The sequence below is a fragment of the Sorex araneus genome, chromosome 10, assembly GCF_027595985.1.
Source record: "Sorex araneus isolate mSorAra2 chromosome 10, mSorAra2.pri, whole genome shotgun sequence".
NCBI lineage: Eukaryota > Metazoa > Chordata > Mammalia > Eulipotyphla > Soricidae > Sorex > Sorex araneus.
In genome coordinates this window covers 66,482,096-66,500,684 of record NC_073311.1, presented here as the reverse complement: position 1 = coordinate 66,500,684, position 18,589 = coordinate 66,482,096, and the positions used below count along the sequence as shown (strand labels likewise).

Sequence of the window (18,589 nt, the reverse complement as noted above, 5' to 3'; positions counted from 1 at the left end):
TTTAAAATTTGCCTGATGGCTTAACAAATCTGACTTGTTCTTTTGCATAAATACAGCAAGATTGGAGAACTCTCCATTTGGGGTACCCCATTATTTACTGAGAAGTCCTGGGGGTTGGCTAAAGACAGGAGGCACACCAATAATGGCATTAATTCTACGTGGCACGTCAGAGTTACCCAGGCCTGGCCATAAATGTCCCACGATGAACTGGATGGTCTCGAGCCTTCAGGTTGAACTGGAGGTGGCCTTTTCCGTAGATGCATCCTAGCAGAAAGGAGTCCATCCCCTCCCTTCCTCAGGGCTGGGAGAGATCCTGGTTTCCAGGGTTTTTCTTGATGCTGAGTAGGCCCAGATTGTGTCAGTCACACAGATTCCCCGATTTCTCATTTTCCATAGCAGTGATGATTTCCATTCTTTCCTTGAGCCAACTGGCCTCTAGGGTCTCCCTGAGGTTTGTAGGGTACTTGAAACAGTACCTGTTAAATACCTGCTCCTGTCATTTAGACCAATCCCTTGACTCTTTCCCTGAAAGAGGGCTTTGGGGTCCCATAACTGATTTTCCTGCCTGCATGAGGGGTAGACCCTATTACAGAGAGGAAAGACTTTTGTCTGGATTTATGCAAACCAACATAGTGCCATGAAGCATCAAAAACATACTGAAGGTACAAAAGAAGAGAAAAGCAAACATTTCACTTTACTCACAGTGAGATGCAACACACCCATTTGTTGTGGGTCCTAGTCAAAGAAGCTAAAATCTGTAGAGGAAAAGTGTACAATTTAACATCATATTTAACCCATTCAATCCCATGTTGAAAACCTTGACTTCCTATTAATGAGAGCACTGTACTGGAAGTCCAGTGTACAGTTAAACATGTCTAATTCATTTAATCCCATTTGAAAAAAACACTTGATTTTCCACAACTTTTGAAGAATTCAATAATCTAAGAGCACTGTAACAGGAGTTCCAGACAATCCATCCAATATCTTTTCCATAGATCCTACCAAAAACATACTAGAACAATTCTGCATGTGATTTAAAGAGTTTCTTAAAACAGTGATCAGTTTCTTTCCTTCAAACACAACCTCAAACCTTCTACACTTTCCTTTACATTCATTCTGTCCTGTAACTTTCCTTCAACCCGTTTCAAAATCAACTTCACTTTAACAGGATTCCTTTCCTTTTTCCAACTGATGATATCTGCATCCATTATCTTTCTGACTTAAGACATACATCTATATTCCTTACAGTCGTCCCACAAATTTAAACTCTTATTTTACTGAACTCAATACAACATGATTTCCCAAATTTGGACACAAATTACCAATCATTTCATTTAACATGACAAAACTAATTGCAGTGTTATTTCAAAAGCATTAGGTCAGTTCTATAGATATTCAACAACTTTAAAGATGCTCACAACTAAAGTTCTTACAACATATTCATTGGGCAAAGGTTCACTCCACATTAGAAATTCACCAGGAGACATCTTAGAATTCTGATTTCTAGGAAAACACAAATATAAAGATTAAAACACTCATAGATTACCATAAAATATTAAGGATCTCACACTTGCATACAAACTTCTCTCTGATGGTCAGAGCTAGATATGAACCTGGTGACAAAGCTTTGCAATGAATAAAGTTATCAGAATAATAACATGCATTTTCATGTACTGGACAGACTGATTTAACAATAGTCAGTAAAATTTCCCACATTTTCCATGAAATACTCCATTCTTATCTCAAACTTTAACCAAGGCACAATACTATGGCTTCATACTATCAGGCTGACACCTGAGATTAATCTATTATAATTCTTTGCTAAGTACCTCTAGAAATTTTAGTTACTAAAAGTCTCAGAGATCAAAAAAAACACTTGTAGAATAAATTTTACAACCAATTCATAACTCTAGAAACTCATGTTTTAACTAAACTATTACTCTTTGAACCTGCTTTTCCACAATTATTTCAGCTCACATTCTAATAATCCAATATAGATGCATATGTACCTTGACACAACGGCATAACCTTTAAACCATCAATTTTTATGAAACATGAGTAAACCTTCTTTGGCTTAAGTCCAATAGTTTTTGTATCTTAGTCATTTCAAATCATAAGCTCTCTAACAATTCCACAATACAAACATGCTTTCTGACACAGAAAGAGCCCCCCCTTTTTTTTTTTAACTAAACTTTGATAATAGCATAGAAAAAACACTTGGACTGTCAATGTTTGTGGAAACATAAGAAAACTATTTTGATGGCTTCTGTACCTCTGTTTGTAAACTGGCTAAATTCCTCATTAAGATTGGCTGAATCTTGTAAAATAAAGCCTTGCATCCTCTGAAAGCTTTATTTCACTTTAGTTTTAGGCACTACTTCTGCAGCTCTTGCTAGATAGTAGATTCTGAAGTTCAGATGAATTACAACTGTAATAGCCATTAATGTTCTTCCAATAAGAAATCCAGATTGAGAATTTTGCCTTCTCTGTAGGCTCAACATTCTGATAAGAAATCTTTGTTTAAAACCTTGTCTAACAAGTTCCAAAAACACTTCAACCCTTTAAATTGCTGGACTACATATCACTTTGATCTCTCGTGATGATCTTGCTTTCCCTGGTCTAATTTTTACTGCTGATTTTCACTCTGGCTCCAACACTCAAGTTCAAGTGTTCCACATAGAGACAGACAGACAGACAGACAGACAGACAGACAGACAGACAATGAACTTACTAACAAAAACACCACTACATGTGCACATGTATACATTTGATCGATCGATCTGACCCTTCAAAAAAATGGCAGGGAGAGGACTGACAGACTGAGAAAGGAAGGAGAAGTCCCCAGGGCAAAGTTAAGCCCTGTCGGCCGATTGGGAACATTGCTCCCCGTTTCTCTGCCTGACCAGCCAGTTTCCTGCTTGTTAAAAATGGGTCAAGAAAGCGCTTTTGTTGATACAAGCCGGCAAAACTATGACCAAGTTGTTGAAACTTAAGGTTGCCAGATGTTACCATTTTAAGATCAAGATTACTTCTGAGGCAGGGAGCTAGTATCTTCTTATCAAATGTGGGGGTAAACCACCTTAGTGACACACTTCTTCGTTCTTGATATTAAATCCTTCTCTGCTTTGATAATCCTACTTCTTTCATTACTTGCAAAAGATCTGACTGCAAAATGGTCTGGTAATGCAAACTGCCATTCACTGGCCATCTTTCCCCATGCTCTAGATTATATTCAAGCCATATGGTGTTACAGAGGTCGACAAGATATTCCTTATTTAAACTATCTAGCTGGAGGCTCTTCCAATGTTTTAATTTAACAAGCAACCCAGAGGGGAATTTTTAGGTACTGAAGTTGAGTTGCCCATGTTCTTTTGCGTACCAAAACACCTAGGGAAGAGACAAAACCTAAGACAGGATGGTTCTTGAGCAAAAACTACTCTCCAGGGCTTCGCTTCGGCCTCTCCCAAGGGGACTCTAACCCCCCGAGTATTGGCCTACGCTTTGGCCTCTCCCGAGGGGACTCTAACCCCCCGAGTATTGGCCTACACTTTGGCCTCTCCCGAGGGGACTCTAACCCCTCGTAGTGGCCTTGGCCATTCCCGAGGGGACTCTAACCCCCCGAGTATTGGCCTACGGTTTGGCCTCTCCCGAGGGGACTCTAACCCCCCGAGTATTGGCCTACGCTTTGGCCTCTCCCGAGGGGACTCTAACCCCCCGAGTATTGGCCTACACTTTGGCCTCTCCCGAGGGGACTCTAACCCCTCGTAGTGGCCTTGGCCATTTCCCGAGGGGACTCTAACCCCCCGAGTATGGGCCCTCACTCAGAGGCTCATTGGATTTGGACCGTCTCCATCAATGGCCTCTGCTTCTGCCGCAGGCGTCCCTGGGCAGGCCTGGCACCGGGCAGACCCACAGCTGTGTGCCCGAGCCGAACCTAATGCTGTGGTCTTAAAGAAACCCTGCTCCTTGAAAGAAGTTCTGCCTTTCTTAGCTTGCTACATCTTCCCTGCTTTTACCTTTTTTTTTCTTCAGTCTCACTTTGTCTAGAGCTAAACATGCTGGCTGCCTTCATTAGCATTACAATCGACCTCTAGCTAATCCTTTAATCGGACAGCGACTGGGTGGGGAAAGGATGTTCTACCTGGATGTTGATTCACTTTAGTTTCCCGGATTATTCTCACTAGTGGGCTTCCCTCCCATTCCTCCCATAGTGAACAGTGACGCGAGACAGACAAAGGAGGGGTGCCTCTTTGCAGAGACCACTCAGATGCTTGCCTGGCCGGTGGAGAACTTAGCCTTAGTGGTTCAGCATTGTGACTTGCGACCGGCAGCTATGCCAGTACCACCCTTGACCGTATGTTCTCCGTGGAATCGCAGGCAGCCCACTCGAGCTCCGTGACTTAGAGGGACTTTAAGAGTGCCAGGTCGTGGAGCCACAAAATCACGCCTGATAGGAGGACCTATCAGGGTGCTCATGCACACACACATTCACACAGAGGTTATCACATTCCTCCCTCATCCCCCCTAGAGATTTTCAAGGGAGCATACCTCCACAGCAGATTTTCCACAGATTACCTCCTTCCTCGTGGATTTCTTCACTGCTACTCCTGGCTGGCTCGCCAAAATGATGTCGGTGGGCCCCACGGGTGACTTTCGTGAAGCGGGGAGGAGAAAGACGGTCACTTTCTCTCCAGCCGCCTCTACCACCCGGGACCCAGGGTTACTGGGTTCTTGTCTCGCTCGCGGAAAAGAATTTCAGGAGTAGACAAGCAGTGAAGTAAATAGATTTTATTCAGAGGTTTCTGAGGGAGGGAGGAAGGGATAAGTGGGACAGAGAATAGTAAGAATAACGCGCTCAAGAGAGAACGCGGGCTTCTCCAAGGGTGGAGAGAGCTCTACACACATCCTAGCACTGGACACGAAAGCATGAAAGTACACATCTCAAGGGGGAGATGCGGGCGACACATGTGCTCGGCCACATGGCACAAGCAGCACATGGGCTCAGGCAGCATATGCGCGCACTTCCTTTGTTCAAGGTGGCCTTTATAGGGTTTCTCCAACCTGCCCCCACGTGGGGGCTTCTTCCCAGGTAAAAGTCCGTTGCTAAGGAGGTTACTAGGGAGGTTGGGAGTGGTGATGGCCTTCTTTGGGGAACCCCCTGGGGAGGGGTCTGTTGTCCTCAGGGTCTGCTGATGGTTTCTTCCGGGTCTTTTGTTTTCTTGAATCTGCACATCTTAAGAGTCCCCTTCCCAGAGACTCTGTTAAATCTCAATTTTCATTGCCAAGGGCCTTTCCCTATCTACCTGCCTACATCAGAACGAGGCAGGGGTCCCCCAGTGTGCCGCCAGTGCTGGGTCCTTCGAGCTCCCCCAGGCCCACTGTACCCGTGGACGCCCGTGAGCGGGTGCAGCACTCTCGGAACAAGTCATGGTATTAGGGTCGGCAGATCTCTGCCCGGGGGAGGCTCGGAGAGATAAAAGAACAAAACCAAGACAACTCTTTCTGCAAATGCATGGGGTTTATTTAAGCCAATATAGCTATATTGGGACCTTCAATTGTGCCTCAATAGCGTGGCATAACCGAAGGCCCCAAACTCAAAAAGCTAGCTGTTTTTGTACTCTTTTGGGGGAGAAATGAAAATCTCACATATCAAAGGGAATCACATAGCTCACTTAATTTGCATATCTAAACATTTGTTGACAAATGAAAATCTCACATATCAAAGGGAATCACATCTATATATCAAAGGGGTTCACACATAGGTCACTTGATTTGCATATCTAAACATTTGTTGACTGTTAACTATTTCCCTCAAATGTTTGCCTATAGTTCCTAGGGCAGTTTGTTGGCCCATTTGGTGACAGAGTCCTGCCCAGCAGTAGGTCCTGAAGACATCTTTCAAAGCAGTCAAGTAGTTACAAAGGGCAACTTCAGCGGTTAACCCTTAACCTGCCCTTCAGTTCTTGACTCTTAACTTGCCCTCCTCTTCAACGGCTGCCTGGCAGTTGGGTTCTTCGCACATTCATCTTTGTTTTCTTTGGCATCACATTCAGTTCTTTTTCAACAACTAGTGGGTCAGAATTGGCTCTCTGACCGTTGTCTGTGAGTTCACAGTGTGTGGGTGCTGGGACACACTCCCGTCAGCCCGCCCCAGGCCCCCCCAGCAGAGAGACAGACAAACAGAAGGGGGACCACAGACAGATGGTGAAAATGGCCCGTTTAACGCAACGCTGCTAGCATGCTTACTGACAGCACTTCTGAGGGCCCTGAGGTAAGGACGTGGGTGTGCCTGGTCAGAAACACAGAGAAGCATTTGGCAGAGGCGATTAACTCAGGGAGACATTGTCTCCGGGACATCCACATTGCTTTTGTCTTTCCCTCTAGTTGCATATGTTAAACAATTAAGTTTACTTCTTATCAATACTTGCAGTTGTTTGGATAAAAACAGGAAGAGACAAAGATCCCAAAACTTAGATCTCTGGGCTCTGAGAGCAAGCAAGGCTTTTAGCACTTAGTTCAAGCAAGGTTTTACCATAAATCCCAGACTAAGTCCTCAGGCCAGTTCAGCTTGTCCTTCCCCATGGGGTTCTGTCTCTTAAGCCATAACAGTTTGCCTCAGGACCATGCATTTATGCTTTCTAGACTCCCGTTTTGATGCCGGGTAGCTTTGCCACTCGTTCTGGGTCCATCCCAGTCCCACGGCGGGACCTCCCTTTTGGGCTGTTAGGAACTACAGCAACTGAAGCCTGAGCCAAGTAATTATGACGGATGCCCAGGAGTAGATATATCTCAGAGTCAGTCAACTCCCAAATATTAGGAGCATTAACAGTCTTTCTGTGTTTAAGCAAAGAACAGTGCTCTGTAGTAAAATATGAAAAGGCTCTAGGGGAAATAGAAAAGCAAGTAATACACTACAAATGCAAAATGCAGAATTACGAGAAAGTTTTGGCTTGTCAGTAACCAAGACTGGCTTGGGGAGCCGTGACGGTGAGAGGTGAAGCACGAAGGAAAGGTTGAAGATGAACTTTAACTAGCTCAGGGGTGCCAGCAAGGGCGCAGCAAGCTCTCCGGGAAGGCAGGGCAGCTCACTGCCGGGGCCTGAAGCACGGAGGGCTCGTAGCCAGCAGCTGTCCTTCGACCGTGGCTGAGGGGGCAGGATGCTGACGGGGAACGATGGAGCCAGCACGGCAGGTCACGCCCCTCGCTCAGTGCCAGCCCAAGGAGCCGGAGACTCGGCCAGAGCACCTGGTGACCATCAGCTCCACACGCCACTGTTCCTTGGGCTTCGCCTGTGGCCTGTCGACGGGCGCTGGGGCAGGGCAACCCAGCAGCCTTGGCAGGCGGGTGCCTAGTGGGAGAGGGATCCCCGAGCACCCAGGCAGACGGACCCACGCCTGTCCTGCAGCGCCTGGACCCACCGACTCTGCGTGGAGGGGAACTGCCCACCAGCCAAGGTCAGGGCGGGTCTGGACTCAGGCCGAGTGAGGAATTGTTCTTTGCCAGAAAAGGAAAGTAGTGAAGTGAAATCATTTTATGTTTTAAAAAATAGGGGTGAGCGAGCAAGAGAGAAATACATGTTCAAGAGGGGCCTGGGCTTTTCCAGGGGAACAGCCGGGAGAGAGGACGCGCAGGGTGAGAAGCCGCCCGGCTCCGGGTGGGGAGTGGACACTCGGTCTGGGAGGGGAGTGGACACTCGGTCTTGGAGGGAGTGGACACTCGGTCAGGGAGGAGAGTGGACACTCAGGGAGGAGAGTGGATACTCGGTCAGGGAGGAGAGTGGACACTAGGTCAGGGAGGAGAGTGGACACTCAGGAAGGAGAGTGGACAGTCAGGGAGGAGAGTGGACACTAGGCGAGGCAGAGAGTGAAATTCAGTCAGGCAGGAGAGTGGACACTAGGTCGGGGAGGAGTGGACAGTCAGGGAGGAGAGTGGATACTCGGTCAGGGAGGAGAGTGGACAGTCAGGGAGGAGAGTGGACACTCGGTCAGGGAGGAGAGTGGACAGTCAGGGAGGAGAGTGGACACTCGGTCAGGGAGGAGAGTGGACAGTCAGGGAGGAGAGTGGACACTCGGTCAGGGAGGAGAGTGGACAGTCAGGGAGGAGAGTGGACACTCGGTCAGGGAGGAGAGTGGACACTAGGTGAGGCAGAGAGTGGAATTCAGTCAGGCAGGAGCGTGGCCACTCCATGGCTCTTTTTCCCAGTTGCCTTCATCCGGAGTTCTTGATACCAGCAGGCATCCCGTAGGCTTTCCGGGGACCTGCGTTCTCGCTGCAGCCTGCCCCTGCCCCGCGGTCCTGGCCCCTCCCCAAGGATCCAGCCCTGCTCTGGGCACGGAAATCTGCCTCACAACTTTCTGGGTCCCGGAGTGAGCCCGTGTTTTAAAGGCCCGGCGCTGTGGCCGGTGTGGGCGTGAGACATCCTCTCCCCGTCCACACCAGGCCTGCGGAGCGGCCCCCTGCCCAACACCAGCGCCCGCCCAGGGTCTGCCCCTGCAGGCTGCCCCCTCACCGCCCGCCGCAGTGCCCTCTGCAGCCCAGCCGACTGGCTCCTGCTGCCACCTGGTGGCTCGCCAGTGCCCTGCCGGCCCTCGGAGGAACAGGCAGCTGGTCAGGCCGAGTGGGGAAGGCGCAGGCCCTGCCCGGCTGAGTGCCGGCCAGGCAGCTCGCGCTTCCTTGGTTCAGGTGTTGGCCAAGGTGTGTTTAGCTCCAAATGCTTGTCTGTCTGTCCGCGGAGTCAGGGTAGAAACACTTGAGACCCTGAAATGTTCTTTTCTCCCGGGGAGTCTCCTAATCGCACCCAGACCTGAGCTGAGCTCCGAAGGGGCCTCGGGGTGACACCGAGTCTCCTGCTGTCTCCGCGCACGCCGAGGAGCGTGTCAAGGTGGCGGGCACGCGGCGTGGAGAGTCCCCGCGTGCGTGACTTTCCGCCATCAGAGCAGGAGTCCTGGCGGCATCCCTCCCTGCAGGCACGTCTACAGACTGGCACACGGGGCTCCCTCTGCCCTGCCAGTCCGGGAGCCTCTGGCCCGTGGCCTCTCCCCCGTGACCACATGGCGGGAGCCTGTGGTCGGCCTGAGCCCGAGGGCGCCGGAGGGCGAGGGGAGCTCGGGGGCAGCGTCTCTTCCTCCCTGCTGCGGGCCTGCCCCAGCCCTCGGTGGGCGGCTGTGTCCGGGGCAGGGGACACTCCATGCCTCTGAGCCTTCTCTGGGTGGCCGGCTCACGCAGGACTCAGGAGAGAAGGGAACTGACAGCAGTCACACGGGAATTGGCATCACTGCCGAGGCCGCCTGCGGAGGCCCAGGGTTGGAATCCTGAGTGGGGCCGTCAGGGGTGGGGCGGGGGGAGGGGCGGGCCTCACGAGAAGCCCGGGGACATGCAGAGGGGCCAGACGCACGGCCCTTGGAGGTGGCCCAGTAGGAAGCCGTGTCGGAGGCCATCCTGCCCCATCTGGGTGGCCTGCACGACGGTGCGGCGGGCGCCTCCTCCAGGCTGGCCTCTGTGTCAGAGGGACACGGGCTGGAGAGAGCCCGTGGGTGCCGGAGCTGTGGGGAGCGAGGCCCTGGGCCCATGCCCACGCTGCAGGCGGCGAGAGCACTGAGCTCGAGGGGCCGCTGAGCCTCCCCCGCCAGGGCCTGGCTTGTCGTATGTCCACTGCTTCGCGGGAAGCCACCTCTCTAGCTGACAAAATTAAGGAGTTTCAGAGAAAACGATACGTGTTCACTTTTTGAGGCATCACTGTGTCCGTCCACCACCGCTGGTGAGGCGAGGCTGCCGTACCTGCCACGTGTTCTCCTGCATTGGCCGCTTAACCCTGCGGTCCCCTGAGCCCTGACTGCCCGGCCCTCCCGGCCCCTCCCAGCCCCACGAGCCTTGGCGGCTGCCCGTCCGTCACTGTCTGTACTGAGGACATGTCCATGCCTCTGTCCCGCTGGACTGACCTGTCCTTCTGTTCGCTTGTAGATCGCTCACGGGAAATACTGGAGCGGTCGCTTGGCCCAAACAAGCTAAAGCAGGTGATGTGGACTGTTTACTACTGAGGCCCGCGCTTCGTCCAGCTGGGGCCTCGCGCTGCCCCCAGGATACTCCAGGAGGGTCTCCTCGTGTCCGTGCCCAGGTGGACTCCGCCTGCCTGTTCGAGCTGCTCCTGAGGCAGCCTGCAGGCGGGCCATGCATCTCTTTAAACCTTTCAGTGACTCGCCTTCCCCGACGGTTTTCCCTACTACCCGATACTTGAGCTCGTACCAGAGAAACGTACCGATATGATATGGATAACATTAGAATTCCGAATAAAGCGGTTCCAAGAAACATCCTTACTCCCTGTTCCTTGTCTGGCTCCCGCCCCTGACCTGCTCTCATGCCGTGGACACAGCTGAGGGGATCCCTGTGGAATGCACCGGCCAGCGGTCTGCAGCGCCACGCCGAGCACGCACCAGGCACCCCTTCCTGCGGGGAAGGAAAGGACTCATTGCTTGGTCCCCACCGTCACCCTCCCAGCCCCTCCGTCACAGGCCGCGTGGCCCTCCACCCGGGGCCTCCTCTCAGCTCTCGTTGGTTGTTGGGACCACCCAGCCTGCATCTCCCCCTCTGTCTCCCAAGGGGAGAGAGGAGTGAGCGCCAGGGGCCAAAAGCAGCTGCTTCCCGCGCGGGAGAGGGGGCTGCCCTCCTCGGGGGCTCGGGGGCTCCACAGTCAGAGGAACCAACTAGGGAAATAGGAACATGATCCCTGAAAGATGAGTCTTCTGTTTTATTTTTAATGACTTTTTCGTTTATGGGTCACACCCAGAGATGCTCAAGGCTTTCTCCTGGCTCTACACTCAGAAATTGTCCTGGCGGTGCTCAGGGAGCCGGATGGGAAGCCGGGGATCGAGCCTGGGCCGGCTGCGTGCGAGGCAGATGGCCTCCCCGCTGTCCTATCCCAGCCCCTCTCAGCTCTATTTTATTATTTTTTCTTTTTGAGTCACACCCAGTGATGCACAGGGGTTCCTCCTGGCTCTGCACTCAGGAATCACCCCTGGCGGTGCTCGGGGGACCCTATGGGATGGTGGGAATCGAACCTGGGTTGGCCATGTGCAAGGCAAACGCCCTCCCCGCTGTGCTATCGCTCCAGCCCCAATTTTATTAAAATTTCTTGGGGTGGGGGGTGCACACCCGCCAGTGCTCAGGGCTCACTCCTGGCAGGGCTCGGGGAAACCATAGTGTGCTGGGGTCAAGCCTGGGGGGGGGCGACGTGCAGGACCCCAGCTCCTCCCGCCCATCCCCTGCCTCCCGCCGTGCAGAGCGCTGGCGTCTCCGGAGATAGAGACCTTCCGCTTCCTGGCGCCACTGAATATAGATTTCTCCTCTGGTGACGAATCTTCCTTGCCAAAATCTGTAAGCGTGAAATCAGTGTTTTTTTTTTTTTTTTTTTTTTTTTTTGCTTTTTGGGTCACACCTGGCGATGCACAGGGGTTACTCCTGGCTTTGCACTCAGGAATTACCCCTGGCCGTGCTCAGGGGACCATATGGGATGCTGGGATTTGAACCCGGGTCGGCCGCGTGCAAGGCAAACGCCCTACCCGCTGTGCTATCGCTCCAGCCCCCGAAATCAGTGTTTTAAAGAAGTTGCAAGTACACTCGACTTCTTCCTCGGGGGGCCCGAGCCCTGCGGGAACTGAAGATCTTCCTCTGATCCAGACGCAGGAGTGAGAGGCGTGGTCGGGCTGAGAGGGGCCACCGGGGGACATGCCGGTCACTCCGCCGCCCAGCACCCGCACGGGGCCTCTCACATGGCACCCGGCTCCTAATGGCGGTGGGGCTGCCCACTTCGTGCCTGCTGCGGACAGGGCCCGGAGCCGTCCTGTCAGGAGCCTAGCGAGCAGCCGAGCGGCCATGCGCGACTCAGGTGGGCAGCGGGGCCCCTCTCCTCTTCCCCTGCTTGCCTGAGAGGCGGCGGGCACGGGGCCGGCCGCGCCTGTCTCGGGAGGTAACGAAGGCTGTGACTTGCGGTTGTCGGTCTGCAGGCCAGCAGGCCCCTCGGTGCGGGCAGGAACTGGGGTCTGATGAGACTCGGGTGCGAGGGGGGGGGCAGGGCCTCGACAGGGGCCACCTGGTCTGGAGTCTGCCCCTCAGCAGCACCTGCCGCTGCCTCGAGTAACCTCGGAGGACAGGCAGAGCCACCCGACCGCCTCCGCTCCCGCCCCCCCACCCCTGCTCTGCCCGCCCTGTCCCTGCGGCACCCCCTCCCCCAGCTGAACTGCTTCCTCTCCCTGCTCTAGCCTGTAATTTCACTGGCACGTCAACAACGGCAGTCAAAGACAGTGAAACAAAGTGCATGAGAACTGGTCTTCAGCAGGACACAGGCTGCGGGCGGGGCCGGGGGGCAGTGCCAGGGGGCAGTGCCAGGGTGGAGGGAAGCAGGTGGTGGCGCTGCCGGGCAGAGTGACCTGAGGCCCTGTCGGCAGCAGTGCTGTGAGCCCCGTGCAGGATCACTGGAAAGAAACCCAGAGCTCCCTCCTCCCCCGAGGCAGACTGGGGGGGCAGCCGCGCAGGGCGCCTGCAAGCCGGGGAGAGTCCAGCAGGCAGGACGCCTGCCTGCACCCTCCCGTCCCTGTGGCCCCAGGCCCCGCCAGGGGTGAGCCCTGGGCAAAGGCAAGAGCACATCAAATACCCACCTTCATTAGGCCCCGAGAGGCCCGTAGAAACTGGATGCGGCAAAACCTGGTTCATTGCCGGAGGGGGCGGCTGCCCTGCACAGCCCGCCGGGCTCAGTCCCCATACACGTCCCCTCAAGCCCCTCCGAGAGTGAGCCCTGAGCACTCAGGAGTGAGCCCCGAAGCCTCACAGGGTGTGACCCCAAAGCCAAGTGAAGGGGAGGGATGGAGGGAGCACGCGCTCGGCTTCTTGGTTAGTTTTGTTAGTTGCGCCGCCAGGGCTCTCTCCTGCAGTGCTCGTGCTTGGGAAGTCACAGTGTAGGATAACATAGCCTCAGGTAGTTTAGGTTTATTGGGTTACTCCCGTCACAGTGCTCCCATTCCTGTGTTTATTTGTAGCTTCTTTCTTAGTGTTCTGTTGACTCATACATATTGTCTTTCTCTTCTCCTTGAGTCCTTTGCATAGTTTATTCAAAGTCCTTTTTGTATGGACACAGGAAGACTGTAGCAAATGCTATGCTTTTGTAACCTGGGAGTCATTTGACTCTACATGATATTTTCCTCCTGGGCATCTGTTCTCTTGACCTAAGCCTCAGCTGCCCTTACTTCCTAGCACCCCCAAAAGCAGGGTCCTGACGAGGGATGGGACGGACCCAGGGCAAGTGGTGAGTTGTGTGCTACCCTGGCATCGAGATGGGCCTGGCCAAAGTGCCTAATGCTTAACTATAAATTAAGAGCTTGGTCATGGACAAATGCTGTCATGATCCAAAAAGTAATAACTAGATTCGGACCCTGCTAGGGTTAGGAATGATTAATCTGGCCTGAGTGCTGTAGTCTGAGTCTGTGGCAAGATGTTGCCAGGAGAGCTGCCTTGCAAGCCTCAATGTATCTCTAGCTATGTCTATACAAAAATAACTAGTATTAAGACGTGAATAAGTTCTTGGACTAAGGAAAGAAGAAAAACCTTTAGCAGTATTATGCCTGCTGACAGTCGGGAAGGGCTTTGGTAGTGTTCCCTTTGAACCTGATGGCCCTCTGGAAGGGCTTTCTTATGTTGACTTTGCTACTGGCTATGTATAGCCTAGAGGGCAAGGAGCGGAGAGAGAGTGAAGGAGAATCCAGGCTGCAGTAGATGCAGAGAGAGGCCGGAGCAGGGAGTGTTGGAGAAGAGAAAGATGGAAGATTGAATAAACAGTAACTAATCAGCAACCAGCTTGGTCCTCGTTCTTCCTTCACCTGTCCTTGGCCAACGGCCGTCCCGATCCAGCCCATACACAGCGGTTCCAGAGCACTGAACGCGGGTGGTGAGACAGAGCCGCCTGGAGAGCCCGTGAGTGCACACGCCCATGTGTGTGCTTTAGGTTTTTACAACAGCCCAGGGCTGCACACTGCCCCGCGTCTGCTCGAGGCCTTCATCCTCGAAGCTGGTTCACGGCATCGTTATAAACTGACTTCAGAGTTCAGGAATCCCAACGAAGGACGTTCGGGGCCCTTGTGGCCCCAGCTCACCGTGTCCATGCTGGGGACTCCCCTCATCTCGGGCCAGCTGGTCCCGCCACTGCCACCATCCTGGCACTGAGCGTGGGGCTGGCGGGCGCAGACGCGTCAGTCGGAGCAGTCTGAGAGTCCGTGAGAAAGGCAGCAAGTGGCGCAGAGAGCAGGACCCTCGGGGCAGAGAATCAGACCACCACAGGGCCTGGCGGGCAGAGGGTGGGGTGGGCCCGCCCCCTGCCCTGCGCCGAGCTTCCCTCAGCAGTCTGTGTGGCTGTGAGCAGACGCCTTCGCCCTTCCCAGCATGTGGTGACAGAGCCCGGGACTCCCCATCAGCCTCACTCGGCACCTGGGTCATGCCCAGCCGAGGCCTGGCCTCCCCTTGAGAAACGTTTACCAACCTGTACCCGCTTCCAGAAGTGAACACTGGGTGGCTATCCAAAACCAGGGCTTCTATCAAAACATCCTTTGTCAGAGAAAAATAGGTGGTGTGCAAAGGTCTAATTACTGCACAGCTGCTCTTGGCATGACTCACCGTCCCCGAGCTCCCCCCAGCACACCCCTGCTCTTCGCCGACTCTGCTGCTTCTGCGTACTTATGCGCTCCACTTCAGCCTCCTCCCCACTGCACCTGGACCGACAGGAGGTCACCCCGCGGACCCGGGGGCCGAGAGAAAAATGTCACCAGCAGCAGCCTAAGAGACAGCACAGAGGGGAGGTGCCCTCCGGCGCACTCGGAGCCCTGTCACACCCCGTGCCCAGGGACAGCCCTCGCCTGGCATCCAGGCTCAGGAGTCTTACTCGCCCCTGGATCGGGGACAGAGAATGGGGCCGGGGCGTGGGGACACTTCTCCCCGCTTCTGGGTTCCCCTCAGGGTAGGGCAAGCAAAGTCACATCAGATGACAAGGAAAAAGGACCAAGTGGCCCCGACGGAGAGACTTCCAGGGCTGTGTGTTGGGCCGTGGAGGAGCCTCAGGACAAACCTGGGTCAGACCCGTCACCCCACCCGCCTCGGGCATTCCTGGTGCCTGGACCCCCGGAGCCCAGCCACGTCCAGGGGCCCACGTCTCTCCTCTGCTCGCCTTTATTCTGATTCACTGACAGCACAGGGCAGTGTCCCCCAGGCCTGGGCCCTCCCCGGCTTCAGGCGTGAGGGGACAGCCCGGTGGCAGCCCCTCAGCCCACCAGCTAGCCGGGGGCCGCGTGCCCGGGGCTCGGCCGAGGCCGGAAGTCCCACACGGCGCTGGAGGTCAGCCCGTTGTTGTCCTGCCGCGTGGGCTCGGGCAGCTCGTACTCGGCCAGGCAGCGTGCCTGCCGCCGCACGCCGTGTCCACTGAACTGGGTGCGCCCGGGGTCGCCGATGAGAACGCGAGTCCCGTGGGCCCGGAAGCAGCGCTCCAGCCACCGCGCCAGCCCGTCCGCCAGAGCTTCGTCGTAAAACATGTCTCCGAGCACCACCACGTCCCAGGGCTCTTGTTTCAGATCCAGGATGTTCCGGGTTAAGACGGGAACAGGGCTGAGTCCGTTCAATTCACAGTTGAGTGCCACGGCCATTCCTGCAACTGGAGACACCACCGTGACTCAGAAACCCGCGCAGGGCCGAGGCAGCACAGCGGGGAGGGCGCCCGCCCCACCCACGCCGACCTGGGTCCGGTCCCCGGCACCCCGTATGGTCCTCCAAGCACCGCCGGGATTCCTGAGCACAGAGCCACGAGCAACCCCTGAATGTTGCTGGGTGTGGCCCAAGCACACCCACCCCCCAAGCAAGTCGAGTGCTATGAATTCCCCCTTTACGTTAAAAATTGTTTTATTTTGTAGTAGGTAAAGAAGTCCAGAGTTTATGGCACTCTGATTTATCACCCTGTTAAAGAAATGGCTCTGGTGAAAACAAACAGAACACCTGGAAACGCCGAGCTCAGCAGAAACTCACTGACCCCCAGGCAAGGCTGGTGGGAGCTGCTCGGGCAGGGAGAGTCGCCCGGTATAAGCGATGCCTCAAGAAGGGTGCTGGCGGGGCTGGAGCAATAGCACAGCGGGTAGGGCGTTTGCCTTGCACGCGGCCGACCTGGGTTCTATTCCCAGCATCCCATATGGTCCCCCGAGCACTGCCATGAGTAATTCCTGAGCGCAGAGCCAGGAGTAACACCTGAGCATCGCCGGGTGTGACCCAAAAAGCAAAAAAAAAAAAAAAAGAAGAAGGGTGCTGGCCTGGACACAGCCAGCCCGGGTTCCACTCCCAACATCCCTTTGCATTCCCCCGCACCTCGGGAGTAATTGCTGAGTGCAGAGCCAGGAGTGACCCCTGGGCACAGCTCTCCCTCCACACAGGCCACCCCGGAGGTGGAACTCGGACAATCTGAGCACAGCACAGCTCCCGCCCAGCACCGAACCGGCCTTTGCGGCATCCGCCCGCCCCGCCGAGGGGCACCTGCGGGGGCCCCAGGACCACACACGGGCACAAACAGCGTCCTCTGTGAGGCGTACCAGGGTCAATGTCGTTGGCCAGGACCCGCGACGCCCCGCTCATCTGGGCAGCAATGGCCGTGGCTCCACACCCACTGCCCAGGTCCAGCACAGACTTCCCCCTGACCACCTCAGGGTTGTCCAGGAGAAACCTGAGGGGGAGGACAGGCAGTCACCAGCGACGAGCGCCCTGGGGTCACTGCAGACACACAGGGCCCACGGAGGAGAGTCACGGAAGTGGAAGCAAGTGTCACCCTGCAGAGCTGGCAGTGGGGTCACCTGCACTGCCCTGTCGGCAGTGACGGGCAGGGCCACACCAGCCTCCCCACGGTGCCTGTGTCCGACCCGACCGGTCAGCCCCCTCGTCCTGCTCTGCCCCTCCTCACGGACACCCTCCCCCGAGCCCTCATGGGATTCCTGGGGGCCGCAGGGCCCACACTGAGAAGTGTGTTATTTTAGCCAAGCCTGGCTGGGATCCAGAAGCGGCCAGAAAAATCACCCAAGGTCAGACTAAGCACTCCTGCTTAGAGCCGCGAGGGTCTCTTCAGGCTGGGACGCGTGACTGCTACCTGGGGGTGGCAATCATGTTAGATGTCTCTTAAATGTCTTTGTTTTCTTTTTGGGTCACACCCGGCAATGTACAGGGGTTCCTCCTGGCTCTGCACTCAGGAATCACTCCTGGCGGTGCTCAGGGGACCATATGGGATCCTGGGAATGGAACCCAGGTTGGCCACGTGCAAGGCAAACGCGCTCCCCGTTGTGCTATTGCTCCGGCCCCTTAAATGCCATTTTTAAAAAATCACCGGGCCAGAGCAATAGTACAGCGGGTGGGACGCTTGCATGGCCTGTAGTCGACCCAAGTCCCGTCCGGGGCCCCATCTGGGATACAGATGAGCACGGAGCTAGGAGTAAGTCCTGGGCACTGCCAGGTGTGGCCCCCATTCTTTTAAAACTGTATTAATAAGACTTGAAAGTTCAGAAGCAAAACCGAAGCAGGGGGATTGTTTGCCAGCCCCTGCGGGTCCTGGGGCGCGGTACCTGGACAGGGCCTGGCCTCCGGGCCAGTAGATGGCCCAGTAGGGGTCCCCGAGCGGCCAGTGCTCGGCCCTCTCCCACCAGAACTTGCAGCGGGGCGTGAGCAGGCGCAGGCGGATCTCGGGGGTGAGGCTGCCGCGGCTGGTCACCTCGGTGTTGGCCTCCAGGAAGGCCCTCACGCGGGCGTCCAGCGCCCAGCCTGCCAGCCCGCGGCGCAGCGCCCGTCCGCAGGCGGCGGCCAGGGCCATGGCCCGACGGGACGCGGGGAGGACAGACGGCGCTCACGCCCCGCCGCGCCCCCTGGCCGCTGCCCACGCCCGGCCCGCGCCGGCCCCGGCTGGTCACTCCGGGCGGCGCTCGGGGACGGAGCCCGACACGCGGACCCCGCTGCAAACGGGCCTCGGGTCAGGACCACCCCGGGTGCAAACGGGCCGTGGGTCGGGACCCCCCCGTGCAAACGAGCCTCGGGTCAGGACCACCCCGGGTGCAAATGGGCCGTGGGTCGGGACCCCCCCCCCCGTGCAAACGAGCCTCGGGTCAGGACCACCCCGGGAGCAAACGGGCCGTGGGTCGGGACCCCACACTGCAAACGGGCCGTGGGCCGGGGCAGCGGCCCGCTCACAGGCTGGCCTGCAAGGTGGTCGGTCACTGGCCTCCGCGCCCCCGAGCCCAGAAATCAGGACCGAGCAGGCGCAGAGCGTTGGGCCCAGGCAGTGTGGCGCATGCGCAGAAGGAATGGCAGGATGTACGGCGCATGCGCACAGTAGAGCCGCAGCACCCGGACGACACAGAGCATGCGCAAAACGGTGGCGGGGGCGGTGAAAACGGGCAGCTCAGAGCATGCGCGCTGTAAAGCAGCGGCGCCCGGTCAACACGGAGTATGCGCAGAGAAGTGCCCCCCGCCTTCCTCCTGAGGCAATGCGGAGCATGCGCAGAGAGTTGGCGTGCGGGGGTAGGGGGTGGAAACCGAG

The 18,589-nt window shown here is 55.7% G+C and overlaps 2 protein-coding genes across 3 annotated transcripts in view; one reads left to right on the top strand and one right to left on the bottom strand.

Moving 5' to 3' along the window:
- AMN1 (antagonist of mitotic exit network 1 homolog) overlaps positions 1 to 10,319 on the top strand; it is a 40,601-nt gene extending 30,282 nt beyond the window's left edge. The window contains exon 8 of one of the 2 annotated variants that reach the window (XM_055118473.1): positions 9,961 to 10,319. In XM_055118473.1, the coding sequence (XP_054974448.1) occupies positions 9,961 to 10,037 (77 nt within the window). In that variant the 3' untranslated portion in view covers positions 10,038 to 10,319. The remainder of the gene's footprint in view (positions 1 to 9,960) is intronic. The other variant, XM_004611330.2, reaches the window with a different exon arrangement.
- A 4,867-nt stretch (positions 10,320 to 15,186) lies between these two features.
- On the bottom strand, positions 15,187 to 18,332 carry ETFBKMT (electron transfer flavoprotein subunit beta lysine methyltransferase). The gene is made up of 3 exons (XM_004611331.2): positions 17,622 to 18,332; positions 16,605 to 16,735; positions 15,187 to 15,682 (listed from the first exon to the last, which is right to left on the bottom strand). Exons 1-3 carry the CDS (start codon positions 17,864 to 17,866, stop codon positions 15,309 to 15,311), a joined length of 750 nt encoding a protein of 249 aa, XP_004611388.2. The 5' UTR covers positions 17,867 to 18,332; the 3' UTR covers positions 15,187 to 15,308.
- Positions 18,333 to 18,589: the final 257 nt, after the last annotated feature.

Excerpts from the sequence above, each read along its gene's own strand:
- ETFBKMT (XM_004611331.2), bottom strand. The coding sequence starts at position 17,866 with ATGGCCCTGGCCGCCGCCTGCGGACGGGCGCTGCGCCGCGGGCTGGCA. Across the intron at positions 16,736-17,621 it reads GGAGGCCAGGCCCTGTCCAG|GTTTCTCCTGGACAACCCTG; the intron begins GTACCGCGCCCC and ends CCTCCCCCTCAG. Across the intron at positions 15,683-16,604 it reads GGCCAACGACATTGACCCTG|TTGCAGGAATGGCCGTGGCA; the intron begins GTACGCCTCACA and ends TGGTGTCTCCAG.